General features: G+C 35.8%; 1 protein-coding gene across 13 annotated transcripts in view; it reads right to left on the bottom strand.

The window, feature by feature from the left end:
* Positions 1-8,909: 8,909 nt before the first annotated feature.
* Positions 8,910-21,032, bottom strand: part of Znf292 (zinc finger protein 292) — an 86,306-nt gene continuing 74,183 nt past the window's right edge. For all 13 annotated transcript variants that reach the window (XM_087188044.1, XM_087188038.1, XM_087188037.1 and 10 more), the window contains one exon: positions 8,910-16,954. In XM_087188044.1, coding sequence (XP_087044170.1) covers positions 9,809-16,954 — 7,146 coding nt within the window. In that variant the 3' untranslated portion in view covers positions 8,910-9,808. The remainder of the gene's footprint in view (positions 16,955-21,032) is intronic.

Consider the following 21,032-nt stretch of genomic DNA (forward strand, 5'->3'; position numbering starts at 1 on the left):
AGAGGAGAAATCAATACAATGGAGACTAAGAGAACGATACAACAAATCAATGAAGCCAAGAGTTGGTTCTTCGAAAGAATCAACAAAATTGTCAAACCCTTAGCCAACCTTATCAGAAAAAGGAAAGAAAAGGCCCAAATCCATGCGATTAGGAATGAAAAGGGTGAAATTACAACAGACCCAGCAGAAATCCAGAGAATCATCAATACCTACTTCCAGAACCCATACGCAATTAAGATGGAAAACACAGAAGAAATGGACAGATTCCTAAATACATATGAATTACTAAAGTTGAACGAAGAAGACCTAAAAACTCTGAACAACCCAATATCAACCACTGAAATTGAAAATGTAATTAAAAACTTATCAACTAAGAAAAGCCCGGGCCCTGATGGCTTCACTGCTGAATTCTATAAGACATTTAGAGAGGAACTCCTGCCACTACTGTTTAAACTCTTTAATGAAATTGAAAGGGAAGCAACACTCCCAAATTCATTCTTGGAAGCAAGCATCACCTTGATCCCCAAAGCAGAGAAAGACCCAAATGAAAAAGAGAACTATAGGCCAATCTCACTAATGAACATAGATGCAAAAATCCTTCATAAGATAATGGCAAACAGAATGCAGAAGATCATCAAGATCATACATCCTGATCAAGTGGGATTCATCCCAGGGATGCAGGGATGGTTCAATATACGAAAATCAGTCAATGTAATACACTATATCAATAGAACCAAGGACAAAAATCATATGATTATCTCCATAGACGCAGAAAAAGCATTTGACAAAATCCAACATGCATTTATGATAAAAACCCTACAAAAAATTGGAATAGATGGTCTCTACCTCAAACTGATAGAAGCCATCTATGAAAAACCAACAGCCAATATCATACTAAATGGTCAAAAACTGAAATCCTTCACACTCAAATCAGGAACAAGACAAGGATGTCCACTATCACCACTCTTGTTCAATACAGTTCTGGAAACATTAGCCACGGCAATTAGACAAGAGAAAGAAATAAAAGGAATAAAGATAGGTAATGAAGAAGTCAAACTGTCATTATTTCCAGATGACATGATATTGTATATAGAAGACCCCAAGAACTCCACCAAAAGTCTTCTAGACTTCATAACCAAATTCAGTCAAGTAGCTGGTTACAAGGTCAACACACAAAAATCAATAGCTTTCCTCTACACCAATGACAGACTCACTGAGACAGAAATAGGGCAAATAATTCCTTTCACAATAGCATCCAAAGAACTGAAATACCTAGGAATCAACCTAAGAAATCAAAGACCTCTTCTCCGAAAACTACGGCACTCTGAAAAGAGAGATTGAAGATGATATCAGAAAATGGACAGACATCCCCTGCTCCTGGGTAGGAAGGATTAATATAGTGAAAATGGCCATACTTCCAAAACTGCCATATAGATTTAATGCAATTCCAATTGAGATCCCAGCAGCATACTTCATAGACCTTGAGAAAAGAATCCAAAAATTCATTTGGAACAAGAGACCCAGAATAGCAAAAGCAATTCTAGGTAACAGAGACATGGCAGGGGGTATCACAATCCCAAACCTGCAACTCTACTACAAAGCTACTGTGATAAAAACAGCATGGTACTGGCAAAGAAACAGACTTGAGGACCAGTGGAACAGATTAGAAGATGCAGAAACAATGCCAGATACACTCAGCCATCTCATCTTTGACAAAGGAGCCAAACACCCTCACTGGAGGAAAGATAGCCTCTTTAATAAACGGTGCTGGAAAAATTGGGTTTCAACTTGCCAAAGATTGAAATTAGACCAATGTCTCTCACCATGCACTAAACTAAAATCAAAATGGATTAAAGATCTAAATATTAAAATAGAAACTCTGAACCAGTTGGAACAGAGTTTAGGTAGAACTCTTGAAGACATCTGTGTAGGAAAAGATTTATGAACAAAATCTCAGTTGCCCGTGAACTAGCACGAACAATCAACAAGTGGGATCTCTTCTTATTGAAAAGCTTCTGCAGAGCAAGAGAAACCACCAGCAGTGTGAAGAGATAACCCACAATGTGAGAAAAAATCTTCACCTGCTTTTCCTCAGACAAAGGTCTACTATCTCGAATCTATAAAGAACTTCAAAAGATCAGACCTCCCAAATTTAAAGACCCAATCCAAAAATGGGCATCTGAAATGAACAGACATTTCTCAGACAAAGAAGTAGAAATAGCAAATAAATACATGAAAAAATGTTCAACATCACTGGTCATTCGAGAGATGCAAATGAAAACAATGCTGAGATTCTACTTCACTCCAGAAAGAATGGCTGCTATCATGAAATCAACCAATACCAAATGCTGGTGGGGCTGTGGGGAAAGAGGAACTCTGCTCCACTGCTGGTGGGAGTGTAGACTGGTGCAACCACTGTGGAAATCAGTATGGAGATACCTCAAAGAACTAAGACTGGAAGTCCCATTTGACCCTGCTATTCCACTGCTGGGGATCTTCCCCAAAGAATTAAAAGAATCATACCACAGTGATATATGTGCACCCATGTTCATAGCAGCACAGTTTGTAATAGCTAAAACTTGGAAACAGCCCAAATGCCCATCAACTGGAGACTGGATAAAGAAAATGTGTTTTTTTTTTTTTATAAAATGGAGTACTACTCAGACATAAAAAATGAGAAATTAGAAACATTTATAGCTAAGTGGATGCACATTGAGGCGATACTCTTAAGTGAAATAAATAGGACACACATGAATAAATTCCAAATAGTTTCTCTGGTGTGAGAAACTAAGTGTAAGTAAGGACTAAATGTATAATAGGTAATGTGAAATAGGAAAAGAAGGGGCAAAGGGGAAGGAAATGGGAGAGCTAAAGTAAAGGATAAAAGGGAATGGGATTAATATGAGAAAATGGAAAAATAGGAACAAAATCTTTGTAAATAGGGAGGAATGGAGGAGTTGGAGGGCTGGGCAAGGGTGAAAAATAAGAATCAAGAGAGACTATGTAAAGGTGCAAATTTCCAATGATGAATGTCATTATATACCTAAAATGTACCAATGATTAGAATGAATAATCGGTAATGCACAATAGGAAGAAAAGGTCCAAAGGGGTAGGGGTTGTGGGAGGGGCAGGGGAAAGGAAAGACGGGAAAGGAAAAATGATGAGAAATGGAAAAAATGGAAATAAAGTCTTTGTAAATAGGGAAGGGTGGAGAGTGTGAAGGGAGGGCTAGGAATGGGGAAAAAAATAAGAACCAAGATGGATTATGTAAAGGTACAATTCCCAATGAGAAATGTAATTGTGCTGTATACCTATAATGTACCAATAAAAGAATTTATTAAAAAAAAATAATCGCCCTTGCTGTACTTAACTTAGGACTTCAACACTTGATTCAGTCTTCTCACATTGACTTGTAAGTACATCCTTCATATACAACCCATCCAATAAATTAGACTGTTCTTTAAACTTTTCAGCTCCAAAACCTTCATCTGTAATTCAGTAATCTCCTTCTGTGGCCAGACATTGTAAGCTGCGTTAGTCCTAAATTCTTAAATGTTAATATCCTGGCCTCATACTGTTTGGCCTTTGATCACTCCTTTTTCTTCTGAACTCTTGGGTTTTTTACCCTATCTAGGCTGAGTTCATTGATGCACTACTTCTAACAGAACTTTAAAACCACCTTCCTTTTCTTCCTCCATCCAAACTGAGGATTGCTACCGGAATACTATATAATCATGTAGATGACACCAGTACATTATGTCTTGAATGTAAGAAATTTCATATACAGTGGACCCTTGACTTCTGAACTCAATTAGTTCCTGACAGCTGGTTATAACTCAAGTTGGTTAAGTACATACAGCTGAGACCTGGATGTTTACCTGGGTACATGCTATAGATAACAAGGAGATGAAACTTCCATTAACCCAGGTTGTTTGTATGTCAGGCCGGTTTTAAGTTGAGGACCCTCTGTATTGCTACCACTAATCTTTGTATATCCCCTATTCAACTCCTTCATCTCCAGCATTGTTACTGTCTCCCTACTGAGTCCTCCAGTCTAACCCTATTATATATTCTTGGAGTATCTTGAATCACTCCTTCCAGGCATAATAATTGTGTTAGGGCTCATAAGTTAGAATTCCATTTTTTACCACCCATTTAAGCATCAACAAAATATCTGCCACTGGTAAGTCACTAAATTCAAGATACTATCTGAGGCACTGGGACACAAGATTAGTAGACGATCTAATTAGGAAAGATTTTGCCTTGTGCAGTCTATAATTCAATGGGGCCAAAAACCATGGAACAGGAAAAAATCAATTACAACTTGTGATAAATGCCACAAAGAAAACAAACAATCAATTATAGGCTAGAAATGCAGTACCTGTAGAATAAGTAAGTTGTAACAGTAAAAATAGCAAGTAGATCTTCCAAGGAGGCATGAAGGCCTTGAGATACAAAAATAGCTTGGCTGGTCAGAGAACCTCTAAGGAGGCCAATATGGCTAGGCTACAACAGGCAAATGAAGATGTGTTTAGGACTTGAATGAACCATAATACAAAAATTCTCTTCAAAGTGCAGTGTAAAAATTAGTTTTCCCCTTTCAAAATTACTTCAACATAGCAAGATCCTGTCATAATTTTTAAAAATTTTAAAAGGTTAAACTGCTTGGTGGAGAATATTCTGGAGGAGTCAGCAGGGAGACTGATAAGTCACTGGACTTGTTTTATAACATGATGAGAAACAGATTCCTTCCCACTTAGATAAAAATTATGATAACTGTGACTAATTACAGAGAAAGGGTATGAATTTTTTTGTTATTATGATACTATCAATGAGCCTAGCTGTACAAATAAGGCAGAGTTCACTTTCCCAGATAAGAAATATTGGTTGAGAAACAGGTTGAAGGTATGGTAAAGAAAATAAAGGTTTGAGTGCAATACAATTAACTTTGAGGTAGGCAGTTGTGTATACAACTATAAAAAGTTTGGTCTTAGAAGTATAAATTTTAGTTATAGACATAAAACTAAACTCCAAAAGATAGCTAAATCATCCAAAGAGAATACGAACAGGCACAATGACCCAGAGGTCATTGAGATAAACCAGGGATGGAATGAGATGCAGCAGCCAACAAAGACAAAGAGAAAACCAAGAAAATGTGTCAAGAAAACAGAGAAAAGAATACTTCAAGGAGAAAATCATCAACTCTACTGAATTCCCCTGAGGAACTGAGGGTCATGAGAACTTGCAGATAATGACAACAAAGAAGAGGATGGAGATGAGTAACTTGTTTACGTGGGGAAGTGGGGTGCCATGAAATTAGCTGTAAATGGGACCAAACAAATGAAATTAGAGTTGGATGAAATAGTCCATCATTCTCTTACAAAGGAGCTACTAGGGCCTTTCTATAAATATTTGAAAATAATTTAGTAAGACAAAGGTTACGAGTAGTTTTGAAAGTTAAGTTGTTTTGAGGGGTACACACCAGAAAAAAAATTAGTTTCTGGTTAGTAGAGAGGAAGTGCAGATACAATTAAGTCTGAACTTTGGTGGTAAAAATTTGTTTTGAAAAAGGTACAGTACTGCCAAATTTTTAAATTTTGACAGTAAAATGTAAATTAAAAGATCAAGCAAAAAGGGAAGTACATACCACTTAAATTGTGGAGGCCAGCTAAGAAAACAAAAATGGCAAGCTGCTTTTGGTACTCTGAGGTTAGCAAAATCAATCTACCTCTTGGAATAACTTTATCCATCCACTTGCTTAAGACAAAGGTTTTCAACTTGTCCAAGGAGACAGCAGAAATGGCCCGATTTGAATATATTTGTAATAAAGTGTATAATATCAATGGGATCTAGTCTCTAAGCTACAGCTGGAGACATGAATGAGATGGTCTGCCGGTGATAGTTCTATCGAGGCAGAACTTTTTAGTGAAGCTATCATGAACAGGTAAACTAGAAGTATATGGTTGAAGGGAATCTGAGTTGATTATGGCAAGGTGTAGGGTCCCATTTCTAGAAGAACATGTCATTAAGAGGCATTTCTAATAAGCAAGGTCATTGAAGAAAACTCATACTCTCGTTTTCTTCATACAGTGGTAGTGATGGGACAGAGAATAGACAAGGAACAAATATAAAACACTTCAAAAATGGGCATATGTATAATTTTACTTTAGAGTGACCTGAGTGTCTCTCTGATGACATTCCTAACCGATGGATAGTCATAAAATTAAAAGAGGTAAGCATTCCAACCAGATACAGTGTGAAGGCTTTTGGGGGTGGAGAAGCTTAGTATGTATTCAAAGAAATGAAACAGCAGGAAACGTGAAGTAGGGTAAGAATATCTAGAACAAGCTGGGTGTGGTGGTGCATTCCTGTAATCCCAGAACTTAAGAGGCCGAGGCAGCAGGATTGCCACAGATTTGAGGCCAGGCTGGGATACAAAGTGAGTTCAAGGCCAGCCCGAACTACACAGCAAGACCTAGTCTAAAAAAACGAAGAAAAAACAAAACAAAACAAAAAACAAGTATCTGGAACAGGCAACAGAGGCTTTGAGGAGACTAGATTTTAAACAAAGCGCACTTAGTTGACATTCAATAAATATTACTGTATTATTAAATAAAGGGTGATATTCAAAGCATTAACAATACAGTACAGGAATCAATCACTTGGAATGGATAAAAAGGCCAACTAAAATAGTCAACATTTTCAAATAGCTGATACAGCTTGAGTTGTCTATACCTGTTGATATTAGTCCTGGCTGAATAAATGACATTTTAGATCAGCACTTCCCCAAGTCTGTTGCTCAAAACACTAATTCAGCAGAACATACTTATGTACTAACATTGGAAAATGTTTTAATGGTCAATTAAGTCTGGAACATTCCTACTGTAATAGTTACCATGTTTTCTTCAGAGGTCTTTTCAGTGTTTAATATGTTAATGTGCACTGGATTCTTAAAGAGGGAGCTGTATCACTACTTTGGTCATATAAATCACCTTACTTGCCTTTGATAACACAGTACAACAAATAATTGGAAAAAGGCTGCCTTACACTACTCATCATCTCTCATAAATATTAGTCTTTTTCTTTCTTTCAACTTCATTGATGCTATTTTTCTTCTGGTTCCCATCTTTTTGTGCCAGGACCATTTCAAGTTTCCCTGCTACTAACATCCAATTTATCCAATCTTTTTACATGGTACCAATTAACTTTGTAAAATTTGTACCTCATTAAACTGCTCTACCTAAATGCATGTAGTAACCACTTTTTTTCGGGGGGCAGGGATAAAAATGTATATCTGTCTAGCCCTTTAAAATGGTTTAACTGTACTGAATTTAAGAGTCTTGAAAATTTTCAAGCTGTTACACTTAAGATGACTTATTAATATTAAAATATTTTGGGTACAGAAAAAAATCAAATTTTAAATGATGAAATCTTGGGCAATATCTCAGGCCAACAGATATTGCAGAAGAAATTGTCTCAAAGACAATAGGATGAGGAAAAGTATACCATGAAAAATACTTCAAGTTTTTTAATACTTAGGCATTACATTCCACATCAAATTTTACCAACATGCTATTCTACAAATTATTTTATACTGTAATTTGATTTTTCTGTTCCATGCTAAAAAGCTCACTCTCCCATAATTACTTTTTGCATACAGTACTTGGAATAAAAGGGAATTCACTCAATGTTGGCAAACTCTTCACCCTAAAATGCAGAACAATTACAGAAATGTCTAGTGGTCAATTTTCTTAAGCTAATAAAGCAAAAGAAAAGCCCTAATACATTGGCATCTTCACTTAACAGTGGTTCATCATTACAGTGATCAGAAACAAATCTCCTTGCATCACACTGTATCAGGCAGTTTTGCTAAATGCCCTTCTTTAAGAGCTAGATCAATTTCTAAGAAAATTGTATGAAAACATTCAGTTCACAAAAAATACTAAAATTACTGATTTAAATTATTATTTAGAAAAAAACATGTATTAATCATCCATAAAACTTTTATTTTAATAAATAACAGTGGGCTTGCCAAAGGTAGGGATTTTAAGGTCAAGTTTTATGCATATTGATAATAAACCTTAAGGAGGTGAAACCAACTATTCAATATCACCCACTAAGCCCTAAAAAGTAAAAACTATAATACTTTAATAAAACTTAAAAAAATATTTTCCAAAGAAAATAGATCATTCCTTGGCCATGCTTATTTATTCAGAGTACCAGCAATTTCTGTTAAGTGCTTCATTTCCCCTGCCAATCTGATGCTGCTGCACAGGGAATATACACATCTTTGTATCATCACAATATCATCAATATCTCACACTAATAATATTGTGAATGTAACTGCTTTATAACAAACATAATATAAAATTCAATGCTACAATTCATGGCAAACAAAAATGTAAATATTGAAAAGATGTTTTGTTTCCAGAGCTGATTTTAGTTAGACTTTAAAAAGACATTCATGACCTCGCTTGAAATAACCTCTAATTCTGGCCGTGAATCCACAGCATAAATATGGTGAAAAAGCTAAACCATAAGAGTTAACTATATACTGAATAATCAAAATAATCAATTATAATAACTAATACTGCTCTTGAAGACCGATCTAATGAAGAATATCATCAGATATGGTGAGGAAATACAGATGTAGCTGTACAATCTAATGTCTGTAACAGTAAAATCAAAACATCCAACTTCCTTACAGAAAGTGATTCATCTATGTAACTATGTTAAGGATTCTTGTATTTTATAAACACAAGATGGGCTCACTTTAATGATAGCAATTTTTAAGATTTATAAAAATGTTTAAAAAATTCTTTCCACAAAAGTTTTTACAGTTTAAAGCTATACACCAATCTATAAATCTCAGAAAATGGGGGAAAAAAACTTTTATAAGATCACGTGTATAAAACAAGAAATGAAATGTGATTTTATTTAAGGCAATACTGGGCTACTTCACAAATCACCACCTCAATATTTACACTGCTCCACACCACTAATTTCTATCACATTCACAAAGGGTTTAAAATACCAATGTTTAAAATCTGCAATGTATTAAATTCTTTATTCACATTTCCATTATATTTCATGGACTCATAGTAACTATATCCAAATAGAAGCAAGGGGGGGGGTTGCTATAGGAAACTACTAAAGAATCTGATTTAACTTTACATGGATATACCACCCCAAAATCCTGGATGGCAAATTTACAAAGCAATGTTGATTCAATGTGCCTACTTTGTGAAATATAGTCTTGAGACTTGTTTCTTGAGATATTGTAAATGTTTCATGTAAAAATCAATAAACTATGGCAGTTTCTAGTTTTAGTTAAAAAAGTTCTTAATTTAAAACAATAAAAGAAGTTTTAAAAATTTGATCAATTAGTTAAAAATTAAAATTCCAAATATAAATGTATCATTTAATAGTTTAGACTTATAGACTGCTGGTGGCAGCAAATGATTTACAATAATAAATATATACAAAAAGTATCTACAAATGAGAGTACTGTTATACATGAGCAGTGACCTGGTGAAACATACCAATCATACAGATAAATCAGTATAATTCGTGAAAAGGGAAATTTGGTGATAAAAATTTGAGGATTAACTCAAATATTTACAATAAATGAAGTACTAATTCTGTTCCTCAAGTCCCATAGGGATAAAAAGTCCTACATGACATATGCCATGCTTTTTTTATTTTTGGCCAGGGTAATTCATGTCAACAAAAAATAAAAGATTCACCATTACAGCATGCTTGGTGGGTTCCTACTTAAAACTATAAATGATGTAATTATAGTACATTATCAGTACTGCCCTCTGCCTGTGGCTTTACCTACACTCATTTCTTTCATAACTGACATATCTGGATCATTTGAATGTACTTCAAGTTTTTTCAGACTGACGGTAGGTTTCATTTCCTGAAGCTGTTTTAGGACAAGCTCAGTGCAATCTTTAAGAGTCTTGTCTAAAACAATTTTTACATTATCACTGCACTGAAGCTGTGATGGATTGGCAAACTGTACAAAAATTTCACTTTCTTTACAGGAACAAATATGATTTGCAATAGTCACAGCAGTCTTATCAGTATTTTTTCTTGAATTTGAATGGGATCCTCTTTTAGTTCCACTATTTGTGTGGTCTTTGTCAGTATTCTTCTTCTGTTTCACTGCAGACTCCTCAAGAAACTTCAGAAATGATGCTTCAAATCCCATTGGTTTAAAAGAGCTCCAGTCAAAAGATGCAGGATGCTCCTCAGTGGTTTGAATTGCAACAGCAGTTTCTTCCTCTTTACGCAAGCTATTTATCTCAACTGTTAATTCTGGTTCAACCTTTTCAACTTTCCTTTTTTTACATTGTGAGAGGTTTTTTTCTTTATTAACTCTCTTCAAATTATTTGCTTTTTGTCTTTCTGACTGGCAGGGATTACTTTCCTGAAAATCATTATTTATGTTTGAGGAGGTATTACCTTGGGTTTCCATACTTGTGCTATCTTCATTTATTAGTTTTGTAATAAATAATTCTGTTAGTTCATCCATTTCATCTTTTTCATTTTTTTCAACTTCCTTCTGTGGAACAGTAGTTGTTCTGGAGTTATCATTGTTCTCTGATATACATGTGTCAGAATCTTTCACATCATTCTTGTCACCTCCTTGCTCAGAAGTTTCTTTTACTTCCAAGTTGTCACACCGTTTGAAGACAATAAGAAGATTGCGGTGTTGTGATGTAAATGCCTTAGATAATTTATGGCATTTATAATGTCTAATTATATTGCTTTCACTTGTAACAACTGAAGTACATCCCTTTATCATACATGGATACTGGGTTACAAATCTGCTTGTACATTCAGACAAGGCATCATTTCTTGCCTTTATAGAATATACATGCTTTCCTCGTTTCAGAGAATAAGGTTTGTTTTCTTCAATCTGTACAATCTTTGCATTCTTGTTTTCTAAACATTTTTTCTTTCGTTTGGTTGCAGGCATTTTGATTCCTTCCTTTCCAGTTCTACTGTGTTTTGCTCCCCGTTGCTTAGATTTTGACTTTTCTTGGTTTGCTTTGCTTGATATATTTTCCTGACCAGGTGTTAATTTTCTTGGCCGAATCAAATGAGCTTTATGTTTGTCATTATGTTTATTGAAAATGTGTCGGAGGAGGTTAGATCGAGTTGCATATATCCGATCACAACCTTCACAATCACATTTGTATATGCCATCTTCTTCTGTTTTACTTGCTCGTGCTCCAATTCCATGGTCTGCCTCAAGATGAACAACATAGTTCAAATATGTTGTAAATGAAGACTTACACTCCAATTGGTCACATGGAAATTTGCCAACATCAACTGAAGCAGTCATACTTTCAATTTCCTCAGGAGTCATTTCATGAAGTTTCATGTAGTGTTGTATTAGTCCAGTAATTGCTTGGAAAATTCGAGAACAGTCACTCACCTGACACCGAAATTCTTTCATTGTTTGTTTAGTTTCAGTTTCTTCACTTTCTTTCCCAACTTCACTCTCCTCTTCAACCTCTGCGGAAAATGCATGAAGATCTGATTTGTGTACAGCCTGGTAATGAAGAATTAAGTTTTGCTGTATTGTAAAGGCAGCAAAGCACCCTTGGTGAACACAACGGTAAGGTCTATAGGGACTATATCTTGTTGGAAATTCAAGGGATTGGGAAACTGGCTTCTTTCGTTTTTTCTCCTCCTTTTCTTTTTTATGCTTCCTAATTTTTCGTCCTTTGCTTTGGATGTCTGTGGGAGAATCTGTATTACACTGCTCAGAAGTAACTACAATTAGTTGTGAAGAACTTTCTGTTTTTTCAGGACTTTTTTTTTCCAAAAGTTGTTTTTCTGGGACCACTGCTACATTACTGAGGGCATTTTCTGTCTCTCCTCCCAAAAGTAAAGCAGGTTGTAATTCCCTTTTAATTTCCTCTGTCACAGCTGGCTGTTTTTTCACTTGCATAATTCGTGAGGTTGACAAATTTTCATTCTGAGACTTTCTTCCATAAGGCCTTTTTATTTTTAACTTTACCATTTCTTCTGTTGTAAAATGATGTACCAACTGACAGTGTGCCCGGAGGTTAGAATTTCTTGTAAACGTTTTTGTACATGTAGGAACTACACATTTAAATGGAGCAAATTTCAACTGGTTCTTCTTAATTTCAAGAATCATTTCTGGAGTGTATTGGTGGATTTTACCATAGTGCTTAAAGAGTGCATCCTTTGTCATAGCACTGTAGTTACAGCCTTGGTTTTGACACACAAAGGGTTTATTAACTTTGTCATTAAATGGAACATGTACCATTTCAGAAACTGGCTGAACAACTGTGATATTTGGAATTGGTTTAACAGGAGGACTCAGTGTCACTGATGTATTTATTAGTATACACTGGGACACTGGAGTGGATAGGTCGTTTTCTAATTTTAATTTTTGTAAACCTTCTAAAATTTCTTGTATTTGATCTTCCTTATGTAATACTTCAGACTGAGGAATGTTACTTTTTGTTGGCATGACACTTAAAGAGGAAAACTGAGATGAATCAGGTAATTTGTTATTTTGAACAGAGTTTACTGAAGGAAGCTGAACATTATAATTTATCTGAGAATTCTGTGACGTTTCACCAGCACCCTGAGATCCACTTTTTACCTCAAGTATCTGAGAATTCATAGCAGTTTTAATAATTTCAAGAGTCTTTTCAATGTTATGTATAACATTATCTTCAGAAATCTGCAAATCAGAATTCACTGAAGTTGTACATGAATTCAAAGCCATCATCTGGGAATCACCATTTTCAGTTTTTAATGTTAAAGAGGGTAACACTGTATGGGAATCGAGATTGCTTTTGAAGTTCTCTTTTGCATCAGTCATAAACAACTGATTGTCAACATTATTTAATTTCTGTGTTATATTCTCCACCAAACCCTGAGGTTCACAATTTGGAATTACATTTGAATGGAGGTTAGTAGTAGGAATCTCAATATTCTTTGTTACAAGTCCCATTGTTGTTACATCACTTGGTACCAAGTTTTGGGATGCATTAGGTGCAATTAGTGGAGGAGTAACTTTCTTTCTTTTCTTAGAAACACTGTTTCCCTTTTTATTTAAATGATTAGATCTTGTGTTCTGAGGACCACTTATAACAGAAACACGTGGACTGTTACTGGTAAAATTCTGTGATAGCCCAGTAGAATTAGTGAATGAAGTAGCACACAAACCATTTTCAACAGTTTTCAGTAGTAAGTCATTTGCTGGAAAAACAGGCAAACTGCTACATTTCTCAATGATGGAAGTTTTGGAATTTGGTGTCCTGTTCTGGTTTGTCAGCAGGGTGTCTGGGTGGCATACAGTCTGCAGTAAGGGCGAAACAGTTGGATTTGTCATCACTGTTGCATTTACTTGTGCTGAATCTGAGACACAACCTGTGGGAACAACCTGAGAAAGCATTTCAGCACCCTCAAAAGTACTAGGAATGCCAGCAGTTTCCAAAGCCTGCTTAATAATTTCACTTCCTTCTTGACTAATGCTGGTATTAAAGTTATTCATACCAGACCGAGAAAATGTATTTGGTAAAAATGTTGATGGGCGATTTTCAGCAGCGAGAAGCTGTAAGAATGATGGATCTTTAAAGCATGCTTCTGGGTTGAAGGTAGATTGCTGTGGTTGCTGCAAATTTACTGCGTTTGTGGAGAGAATCATACTGGCAAGAAGAGAAGGCTGTCCATTATTTTGCAAAAGTTCTTGAGCAATTTCTGCTCCATCCAGTGGTTTACAGTAAGATCGCTTAGATAAGTGTCCACCCAGTGACCTGGGATTAGTAAAAGCCCTGTAACATCTGCTACAGATAAATTTCCCATCTCTGATAATTGCAGGCCATTTAGCCCTTTTGTTGTGCTTGGGTTTTCTTTCTTTCCCATTTGGGCCTCGCCCACGGTCTTTTTTTACTTTTTCCGGGGCAGACTCTTGGGCACTGGTGCTACTGAAGTCATTTGCAACATTCACTTGTGAAGGAAAAACTGCGTTTTCACCATTACTCCCCTTTAGAAAGGGAGAATTAGTGTTTCCTTCAACCTGTGAGGAATAATGATTTGTACTATTTTCCAGTTGAGAAAAAACAGAATTAGTCCCACTGTCTGCTGGTGAAGGGAAGAGAGACATTGAATTACTTTCTGCAGGTAAAGGAAGGAAAGGATCTGAGCCACTGTCAATATTCAAAGGCAAAACCGTTTTGGTTATATCTTCCATTTGTGCTGGCAAGGTAGTATTAGGTAAATTTTCTATTTGAGAACATAACATACCACCTTGTTCATTTTTATCCTGAGAAGGTATATTTGGATTTATGACAGTATCCATTGAGGGCAATAGTGGAGTTGACACACTTGCTAAATGAGCTGGAAAAATGGAAGGTGAGACATGCTGCAACTGGGTTGAACAAGCAAGATTCCCACTGGCTTTGGTCTGTGGTGTAAAAAATGCATTATTAGAGCTGCTCACCTGTGATGGCAAAAAATAAACCAATTTTGCATTATTTGGTGTATTTAAGTTGTTAGATTTCTGACCTTTTTTACTTTTGCGCTGCACCTTAAATGCAGCATATTGATCAGGGTGTGCTGTCTTCATGTGTTTCCCAATACTTTGAGAAGAATTATAGGTTCGAGTACATCCTTCAACTTGGCAGCTGAATTTCTGAGCTGGAGCTTTTGGAGGCACTGATGGAGTTCCTAATGAACTACTTAGGTTAGGCTGTGAAGGAACAAATGTGATACTTTCTAATGTCTTTAGAGGTAAATTATAAAGACTGGATGATACTTTAACATTATTTCCACATTCATACTTGGAAGCTGGTAAACTGTTTTGAAATTCTGCATCACTTTGCACAGAAAAGGTCATCAGACTGTTCACGTGTCCTAAGTTTTGTGGGTTAAGCTCACCTATTTTGAGAGTTTCTGAATTTACTAAAGAATTCTGAGAAATCTGGGCTTCATTAAAGCAATCCTGTTCTTTTTTCTCATGGAAACTTGGATGACACACATTATTACAAGTATCTTCAACAGGTGTGTTTAAGTTTGTAATCAGTGGCTGACCAGCACCTTCCACAGTTGAATTTTCTTGCTTTCCAAAGTTATCCTCAATCCCTTGATTGAGAGACACTTTGATAGACACAGCTACTTCACTGGCCTGAAGAAGAGGAGTGGTAGTAGCAGGGTTTTCCAAACCATTCGACAATGATCCATTTGCTTGCCTGAGCTCGGAAGCAGAAACCTGGTCTTGTTTGGTCACAGCTGACTCTGATTTGCTTTTATCCCAAGCATCACTTCTGTCTGCTGGTATTCCATTTTCAATGTTATTTTCTGAGGGAAGCATAGATTTTTCTTTCTCAGTTTTCTCTCCTGTGTTCTGATTCACTATGGAAGACTGAACAGAATCTCCAGATGAATTAAGATGGTCTTCAGGAGGCAGCACTTTTTCAGGAGTACTGTGATCATCAAGATGCTTTTCCAGCTCACTCTGAGAACGATAAACTTTACCACAACCTATGAACTTACAAGTGTAGGTATTATAATGTTGTGCTTCATGATCATACAGTAAATAAGCTTCTGAAAAAATTCTGCCACATTTGGGAAACATGCACCTTGCTCTGAAAACTTGATGCTCCTTTCGGTGGGTTAAAAGCTCTGCATAACTATTAAAACCGGCTTTACATTTCATCTGTATACAGATATATGGTTTACTGCCACAGTGCATTTGTAAGTGATCATTGAGATGAGTGACACTTACAAAATGCCGTCTACAGTACTGGCAAATAACTTTTTTGCTTTGCATTTCAAGAAAGCGCTTGGCATCTTCATTATCCTTATGCCCCTTTACGTGAGCAATTAAATTTTTAAAGTACTTAAAGCCCTTTTTACAAAAAGTTACAGGGCAATTAAATTCATTCACAGGTACTGGTTTCTGGACTGGGATCACTTCGGGCTCATAAGATTTATCTTTGTCATCATTCTCATCATCTGAACCATCATTATCATTAAACACTATGAAATCTGTTGAATAGAGACTATTCTTTTTTATAGGCCGCTGTTCCTGCTTAGTCACCGTATTAGTCTTCTGATTCTCATGGGTGGTTGTGATCTTAGGAGGCCTTCCCAATCTTCTTAATGGTTTCATAGCTGCCAGTCTCTCTTTACTAGATTGTTTAACATGTAATGTAACATGAGGAACAAAGGTTTCTTTAGAATTAAAGTTTTTTGCACATATGGGGCAACTGTAAACCCCATCTTTATAATGTTTCTGGGCATGTCGTACTATTCGGTGGCCAAGGAATTCTTTGTCACATAGCACACAATACTGCATGTAGGCTTGCCAATTCCTAAACCTAGCAGATATAAATCCTCTCTCTCTTAACTGTTTTATCTCCTTCTTCTTTTGCTTTTCATCACCAGTATCTTTAAGATGACCAGAATTAGCACCAACTCCACCAGAAAGTCCATTCACAGAAGGTTCTTTATTCTCTTCCTGGTAGTCTACTACTTTTTCATATACTTCACTGTCATTTAATTCATCAATTGAAGACACAATGGATGCTTCTTCTCCCATTAGTGCAAGACATTGTCGTTTTAAGGTTTTCCAATCCCAGAATTCTGGATCAAAGGGCCACTGAGTTTTCAGAACAAGTAGGAGCTCACAGCGTAGAGAATTTGGTATTGGAAGATTCTCTTCATCATATTTCTGGTCTGGCTGGTTATACAACATTTCCACAGCATAATACGCATCTACTGTAGGCTCAATAAGAAATTCACTCAGTTGACAAGCTCGTTTAACTTCCAGATCATCAGGCAACAAACATGAAATGGTCTTGCAAATAGATATTTTCACTTCAGTATTTTCTGTAGCATCCAAGCGAAGAGCTTTTACACACAGTTCTATACAGGTAGCAAGTCCAGCCCCTTCAGTCTGTGAAAAAGCAAACAGGAAATGTTAATCTACACTAATCAACAGAGATTTATTTTTGAATTTAGTTCTGTGGTTTTCTCAGATCCTACAAGAGTAACATGTGAAAAGGTGTCACTCTGAAAGCTCTGCAGCTTAGTCTAAAGTTTATTGAACTGCATAGAACAGCAGGAAAAAAACCTATAAATACTGGAAGCTAAGAAAAGACCTGGGTATGATGTCATCTAATCTAGGCAATCTTGGAAGTTATTTAATTTCTCTGACTTTTCATATCCCATTTTTAAAGCAGAGGACAAAATAGTACTTTAAATTGCATAAAATCACTGCTGTGAGCATTAAGGCAGATTAAGATTTTAAAGTACCTAATACGGTTTAGTATAATGTCTGACAGTAAGTGAACAATAAATGTTTATCATAAATCTTCCCAGTTTGTACTTCTGAAACACAACCTTCCTGATCTAATTACAAAATGAGAATCTTCTCTGATTCTCTAACTTGTTACTAGTGAAAGAGGAATTTCACTCCCAGCAAAATAATTTACTTGATTTTTAATGGTGAGGACTTTACATAAATCAGAATGTGAATCACCTACCTTATGGCTGGACCAATTTAATTAGGAGTAGGAAGAGACATAGCCCAATAAATAGAATTTTCTTTTCAATTAGCATCCTGAATTCTCTTGTTAGTAGTAATGAAGGCAAGAGTCACTTGAAAGATACATGAAGAGATAAAAATAGATTTTAAAGAATAAGAAGGAAAATGGATATATGACAAGCCAGTCATAAGATATGGCCACATTTATTGCAATGGAGTATCTGCAATACAGGATCAAAAGGGAAGAAAGAACAGAAGTAAAGAAAACTGATAGGGTCTTTATTGTCACAGGAAAAGGAAATAAAATACTAAAGAAGAAGTTTAGATTTGTGGATCAAAAAAGGGAAGGAAGGCAAGGAAGATATTGAACTGGCTTTGGTTTTAGGAAAAGCAAGGGCACAAAGGTGAAGAAGATAAGACAAGACATGAAGAAACTTCTAAGTAACAAGGAAGAAAGAACAAAGAAAGAGGTGAACCATATGGATATCTCTAGTTTTCATATAAACCTATAGTTATTCCTCTGTTATGATACACAAGACACATGGTAACGAAGTTGTACACAAGAGAGGAGAGACACAAACAAGTTTTAGAAGAATCAAAGACCAAGCCAACTACAAAGGTGATGTGAAAGGATACTGAAGTAATTCGTCAGAAAGACAGGTATAAGTACATACACTGTATAGAAGGTGAGAATTCAGGAAAGAAAGAATAAAGAAACAGATTTAAGAAAGGATTCAAAGATCAGAGAATTTTTGGAAGAAAGATATGTGTTTTGGGGAAAATAGCTTTTTGGTGACACTTTCCGTAGAAATGACAAGTTGATTCAAAAATTTATAAAACAAGACTAATTACTTCAGAGGGGCATCCCACTGATATTTCTAATCTTGTCTGCTACTGAATTCAAGGGTTCATTTCAACTTATTAAGGACAAATAGCTTTCATAAATTTGATTTTTAATACATTTCAATGTTGTAATCAAATCTGACACTGAAGCAAATAATGCCAACAAAAAAAAACTATCAAAATTCTCCTGATTTTTTATCTTTGTAAGTGTGCACTGGAAACTGAATTTGCAGGCAATATCAAATCACAGACTGACATCACAGATATGCTTTTAAAGCCGAGTTTGAATTCACAGCCATTTTCTGTACTGTGATGTGATCAAATGATTAACCTTCTTTAAGAAATCGACTTAAGCTGTAATATCAGTCAATAGAACACTGATAGCTCCAGCTTGAATTTCTGAGTCATAGAAAGATAAGTGGATGAATTCAGAAGAGGAAGAGAAATTCAGTAGTACCTTAGGAACTACGTTTTTACTTTCTGATGAAAGGAAAGTCTCTCCTTGGTACCCTCTTCCATAGACTTTTCTGTTCTTTTCTCTACTGCCTAGTATCCTTGACTAAAAACTATCCAAAGTTCTTATGTTGATTTCAGTTCTCTATGTGACATTCCATTCAGCCATTCCTTACCTACTCATAACATTGTGTCTTAACATGCTTTGAAATTCTTTAAATGGCTACGTATGAATTTCAGAATTAAGCATATAGTTAAGGTGGAATACAAAAGGGCTTGTACAGTATGACTTCTTCTCATCTGTTGTACTTTATTTTTTTCTTTCCAACCAAACAGCCAGGCAAGTTAAGCTACCTATAGTTTCCAAAATATCCCTTTCTTTCATTTGTTCTGATACCTACTACTTTACATGTCTCTTTTTCTGGGACTAAGAACTCCTTCCTCTCCCATTTTGCTTGGCCATTACTATTTAAGTACCAAAACAGAAAAGTGGGTTAGATAACCCAATGTTTTTATTCACTCAGAACCTACTTTACACCAAGCACTGTGCAACGTGCTCTCCCACGAGCCTCAACATTTCACCATACTAGAAAGGCTCATATTATACTGCAATTGTTAAGTTTTTAACTTCAAGGAATTTAAGAAAGACTGTATCCCCTTAATAAAAAGATATACCACATTACCTGCTCAATTTCTTTGCAGATCTCAATATTTAAGAGTGGGATGTGATCATTGTGTATATCTAAAATGTACCAATAAACAATCAATTTTAAAAAAAGTGGGATGTCGTGGTGCATGCCTGTAATCCCAGCACTTAGGAGGTTGAAGCAGTAGGACTGTTGTAAGTTTGAGGCCAGCCTAGGCTATACAGTGAGTTCAAGGCCAGCCTGAACCATATAATGAGACCCTAAACAAACAAACAAACAAACGCACACACATCAATTAAAGAAGAAAAAAAAAACTATTATATATGAGTAGCTAGCTGATAGTCTCAATAACTTCTGGAATTCTGAAAAACCAGGGAGAACCATAACCCAAATCAGTAACCCTGAGGTTGTATTTTATCCTTTGGAAATTATCATCTAGTCATTTAGGCAACTTAAGGAACCTATACCTTAATTTTAAGGTTTCTCTGATCCTAAAACAGTTACAATCTATGATTCCAGTTTTAAGATAAACCATCACTGTGTGATCAGATTCCAGACGGTAAAAAACAAAAAGAAAAATTTCATCCAAAAGCACAGAAAATTTTAGAGGAAAAAGCAATTACTATGCTGTAGATTATCCTTGTCAGGAAGTCTGTAGCTGGTCAACTTCCCTAAGGTAGCCATGTTTCTAACTGATTTTTAAATGTGTTTTCTTTCTTTCCCCTCCCTCCCTCCCTTCCTTCCTTTCCTTTCCTTTTCTTTTTTTTGGTACCAGGGATTGAACTCGGGTCCTGTGCTTGCAAGGCAGGTGGCGGAACCACTGAGCTAAACCCTGGCCCTTTTCCTTCCTTCTGAGTACTACTCAACAAAATTGTTTATGATGATGAGAACATTTTGTGTCTGTGCTATCCAACATGGCACCTCCTTGCCATATGGAGCTACTGATCACCTAGAGGATGGCTGTCATAATGAACAGTACAGCTCCTATTCAAGCTTTTCCCCACCCTGAGAAATGGCCTGTTTATGAGCAGGGAGTAAGGTCAAAGGCAGATAGTCACTTTTACCAAATCTAGATGCATCAGATTAAGAGATGAAACCCAGAATTTAGGTTAAGGTCATGCAGTAGTCAGTAGCTAGCCAAGCTTTCTAGACAGTCTGTCTGGTTTCTAGTTCCACATCCCTTCTACTTTGCCATGTTGCTTGTTAAGTTAGATAATAAGCAGTAGCACAACCTGAATTTTAAAACTGTGTAATAATACACTAAGAAACATACTGTGTCTTTCTAGTGTATGTTTTAACTGTAGCACGATATATAAAACAAAAAATTAAGATGTATTAACAAGGTTGATAAGCACAAAAACTACAAAACAGAAGAATTTATTACTTTTTACTCCTGGCAGAAAAATTATTTCAAGATAGAAAAATAAAGATACAAGTAAGATGAATTGTCCAACTAGAGATTGTAAAAGGTAATTTTATTTATTTATTTATTTATTTATTTGGTACCAGGGATCAAACTTGGGGCTTTGCACTTGCGAGGCAGG

Source organism: Heterocephalus glaber, unplaced genomic scaffold (genome assembly GCF_053883595.1).
Source record: "Heterocephalus glaber isolate CG9 unplaced genomic scaffold, H.glaber_assembly_v1.0 deba00001523, whole genome shotgun sequence".
NCBI lineage: Eukaryota > Metazoa > Chordata > Mammalia > Rodentia > Bathyergidae > Heterocephalus > Heterocephalus glaber.